The sequence below is a fragment of the Hirsutella rhossiliensis genome, assembly GCF_020360975.1.
Source record: "Hirsutella rhossiliensis strain HR02 chromosome Unknown scaffold00017, whole genome shotgun sequence".
Lineage (NCBI taxonomy): Eukaryota > Fungi > Ascomycota > Sordariomycetes > Hypocreales > Ophiocordycipitaceae > Hirsutella > Hirsutella rhossiliensis.
In genome coordinates, this window is record NW_025408683.1 from 1,400,356 (window position 1) to 1,404,868 (window position 4,513).

General features: G+C 53.3%; 1 protein-coding gene across 1 annotated transcript; it reads right to left on the minus strand.

Moving 5' to 3' along the window:
- Nucleotides 1-760: 760 nt before the first annotated feature.
- HRG_10880 (uncharacterized protein) lies at nucleotides 761-1,069 on the minus strand (the record flags this gene model as incomplete). The annotated part of the gene is made up of 2 exons (XM_044869350.1): nucleotides 761-1,007; nucleotides 1,062-1,069. 2 exons carry the CDS (start codon nucleotides 1,067-1,069, stop codon nucleotides 761-763), a joined length of 255 nt encoding a protein of 84 aa, XP_044715699.1.
- Nucleotides 1,070-4,513: the final 3,444 nt, after the last annotated feature.

A 4,513-nucleotide genomic window follows, 5' to 3' on the forward strand; every position in this document is an offset into this window, starting at 1 on the left:
TAGACGTGGTAGCGGAGCAGCATAGCAATGCGTTACTAGAGGGCCGCGCCTCCGCGTTCGTACGAAAGCTATAGGAGACCACGGATTATTGCTAATCCGCGATAGCCGCCGCGGCGTAAGATTAGGAGCGGCACGCTAATAAGACTAGGGCCCTAGCAGATAGGTTCGCGGCAGGAGATAAGGTATAGCTAGACCTCCGTAACTATAGGTCGGCACGACTAAAGAAGAAGCTTAACTAGCTGCACGCGAAGTTTACGGTACGGAGGGTTATTAGCCCGTAGGTTATAGAGCTCGATGGTCTCCTAACGGGGGTCTATAATAAGATTAACGTAGACCTCCTTCGCAGAGCCTCCTCTGACCCGCTGCCCGGATAAGAAGCAGCGGACGCCTAACCGCCCGCAATCGAGGTAGAGGGAGAGGACGAGTTCGAGGTCGAAGAGATACGGGCCGCGCGCTAGAAAAAGGTCGATAGGGGGAAACGCCGGGAGGTCCTCGTTAAGTAGCGCGGGTATCTCGACCCTACGTAGGAACCCGCACGTAAGTTTGCGGGAACCGCAGCCCTCGATAAGTTTAAAGCCTTATTCGGAACGGTAGACGAGAACGACGGACTAGCGGACCACCGATAGCAGCCCGGGCTAGGACCACGAAGTAGGCATAGCGGAGGGGGCAGTCACGGCAACATAGGCAACATAAGCGCAATAGTATAGGCGGAGACAAAAACAGCGTTTATTGCGGGGCGGAGCCCCTAGACTACCCGGGCCTATTCCTTATCGTTATTATTATTATTATCTTCGTTATCGTCGTCCTCGTCGGCCTCCTCCTTCTTATTGGCGGCGGCGGCGGTCTCTAGGGCGCTAAGGCGGCCCTCTAAGCCCGCAAGCCAGTCGGTGGCGGCGGCGGCTCCGGGGGCAGAGGGGCGGCGGCCAGCGGCGGCGGCAGGGGCAGCGGCGGTGGCGGAGGCGGGCACGGCCAAGGGGACCGCCGATAGGGCGACGGAGGCAGTGTCCCTGGCGCCGGGTGCGTTAGAGGCGGAAACAGGGGAGCGGAGGAGTAGGACTTACTTGGGCATAAGGCCCCATCGCTCGAGGGCGCGGAGGTTACGGTAGGCGGCGGCGGCGGCGGTAAGGCGCTTCTTAGCAGCCCCCCGCGCCTACCCGTGCGAGCCGGCCTTCTAAGCCGACGCCGCAGCGAGTAGGACGGGAGGCGCCGCCTTATAGGCGCGGCCGGCTCGCGCGCACTGGTAGCAGCTGCCGCCGCGGCGGCGCCCGGCCTGGTCGGAGCAGTCGAGCTCCTGCGACGCACAACGCACATAGGGGGCCGAGCGGGCGGCGCCGGCCTGCACTTAGCGCTTATGCTATAGGAGGTTAGCGGACAACGTCTATTACGCTTGCCTAACTACGGACTTACGGGGGTGGCGGAGACGGAGGCGGGGGCCGAGGGGCCGGGCGTTACGGGTGGCGGCGGGGACGGCGTCGTTACCCTAAGGGGCGACGTGAGAGCGAACAGCGCAGCAGAGGCGGCGGCGGCGGCGGTGGGAGCGGTGGCAGCGGCGCGGGCAGGAGCGGCGGCAGCGGCGGAGTCGTCGTCGGCCGCGGCCAGCACGGCGTCGACGAACGACTCCGTACGCTCCGAGAAGGAGGAGGTAGGAGAGGGAGAGGCGGATATGTCTATCGCGGAAGTTAGCACGACGGAATGCGGCCTCCCGCTCTATGAGGCGCGGAACTTACTAGTTAGAGTTATTATTATTATTAGGGCTATTGTTGCTATTGCCGCTGCTACTGCGAGCACACGTTAATAGAGCGGCCCGTATAGCTAGGAACGGACCAACGCCCCGGGTAGAGCGGAACTTACCTATTAATGCTGCTGCTGCGGTTAAAGAAGGGAGAGAAGGAAGGGAAGGGGGAAGGGGGGGATGCCGCCTTATATACCCCTTGGTGGAGGATGTTGCCTAAGGAGGGGACGGGCAACCTAAGGCTTACGCAGGTTCGGACCAGCCGCCGGCCACCTAGGGGCGCATATAATAGGTTACGCCCTATTTAAACGGCTAGCCGGCCGACGAGTGTGGAGCTGGTCCCGGCTGCCCGGGCTAACGGGCGCGGGGACACAGGGCTAGTGGGCCGGCCCCATTAACGGGAAAGGGTAGGAAGAGCCGCACAATTATGCGGGAGCCGTTAATAGGGCAGCACTGCGCCGCGCTCGAGGGAGGGCATTGTATAAGAGTCTTTAACTATTGTGGGTGATGGGCTTGGGCCGCGGCCTAAGCCGTGTAGTCACGTGCGGAGGGCCGGATCCCGTAAGTATAGGGGCGGGCCAGCCGCGCATAGAAGAGCTCTGCATAGCTTATTAACATCATCCTACGGACGGCACCTACGCGCACGCCTCTGCTAACTCCGTGATACTACGGACTTATATAGGAGCTTCCCTAGTAGAGGAAGACGCGGTGCTAGCGAATAAGCTTCCCCTTACGCCCTTACCTTAGTCCGGCGAGGAGGGATAGACCGGCCTAAGGGCGCGCGCGGCGAGAGTGTTCTAAGATAAGGCCCTTTAACGCTTATAGGATAGGATAGCGGCTCTAGACCGCGCTTACGAGGGCGTACGCCGCGCCGTTAAGTCTAGCGCTTAATACCTAGATCTAAAGCTAAAGCTAAAGGTATAGGTAGCCGACTACTATATCGACCTATAAGGGTATTTACGCTAGCGGGGGAGACTATAGGTACCGGGCGCACCGTATACTATAGAAGCTAAGGAGAAGGAGGGACCGCTAGAGCTAGATAAATGGAATAAGCTTCGAGGGAGGCTAGTCTAACTTATCTATAACTTTAGCGTCGTAGGTTACCTAGGTAGATAGGGCATAGTGGTAGGCCTTACGAGGGACTTTTACTAGCCCCTCCTATAGTACTACGTTCGTTACTTCCTCTATAACTACGATATCTACGGCCGTATAAAGATTTAAAAGGCATAGCTTAAAGGGCTACTTAAGTAGCTTCTAGTACCCGACTAGTTCTATATATATATATAGATAGACTTTATAATAGACCTCCTACTTATAGAGGGCGGTAACTACTATATATAGGTAATTAAGGACTAACTTAGTAAGTCTATAATATTAAAGCTAATACTATCTATAGATATAGAGTCCTATATAGAGCGCTTCCTATAATACTAGGCCCGCTTATATAGCTAGCTAGCCTCTATTATAAGCGATAAGGGATCGAATTAAACTAGCTGCTTTTAGTAGTACCTATACTAGCTACTTTAGATTATATAGCTACTTAGTACGGTATATTACCTATAGACTAATAGAGGGCCTAAGAGGGTTAACTAGGAAGCGTAGGCTTACTTATAGGCTATCGTAGCCTATAACTAAGTAGACTAAGACCGGTAGCTCCCTATAGCCTAACTTATATTAAATAGTAGACTATATACCTCTATTAAGATAGCCCCTTTCTTTATAATATATAGCTTTAAACTACCCTTACTAGTTCCCTTTACCGTAGATATAGTAGCGGAGTAGTATAGTAATTCGTTACTAAAGGGCCGCGCCTCTACGTTTATACGAAAGCTATAGGAGACTATAGATTATTACTAATCCGCGATAGCCGCCGCGGTATAAGATTAAGAGCGGTATACTAATAAGACTAGGGCCCTAGTAAATAGGTTCGCGGTAAAAGATAAGGTATAGCTAGACCTCCGTAACTATAGGTCGGCACGACTAAAGAAGAAGCTTAACTAGCTATACGCGAAGTTTACGGTATAAAGGGTTATTAGCCTATAGGTTATAGAGCTCGATAGTCTCTTAATAGGGGTCTATAATAAGATTAACGTAGACCTCCTTTATAGAGCCTCCTTTAACCCGCTGCCTAAATAAGAAGTAGCGGACGCTTAACCGCCTATAAATAAGGTAGAGAGAGAGGATAAGTTCGAGGTTAAAGAGATATAGGCCGCGCGCTAGAAAAAGGTTAGTAAGGGGAAACGCTAGGAGGTCCTCGTTAAGTAGCGCGGGTATCTTAACCTTACGTAAGAACCTATATATAAGTTTATAGGAACTATAGCCCTCGATAAGTTTAAAGCCTTATTTAGAATAGTAGACGAGAATAATAAACTAGCGGACTACCGATAATAGCTTAGGCTAAGATTATAAAGTAGGTAAAGCGGAGTAGGTAGTTATAATAACGTAAGCGTAATTATATAAGCGGAGATAAAAATAGCGTTTATTTTAAGGCAAAGCCCTTAAACTACCTAGACCTACTCCTCGTCCTTATTATCGTCCTTATCCTTATCTTCGTCGTCCTCCTCTACCTTATTAGCGGCGGCGGCGCTCTCTAAGGCGCTTAGGCGGCCCTCTAGGCCCGCGAGCTAGTCGGCGGTAGCGGCGGCTCTAGGGGCTCTAGGGGCAGGGGGGCCCGGCTAGTAATAGCGGCGGGGGCGGCGGCGGGCACGGCTAAGGGGACCGCCGATAGGGCGACGGAGGTAGTATCCCTAGTACCGGGAGAGTTAATAGCGGAAGTAAAAG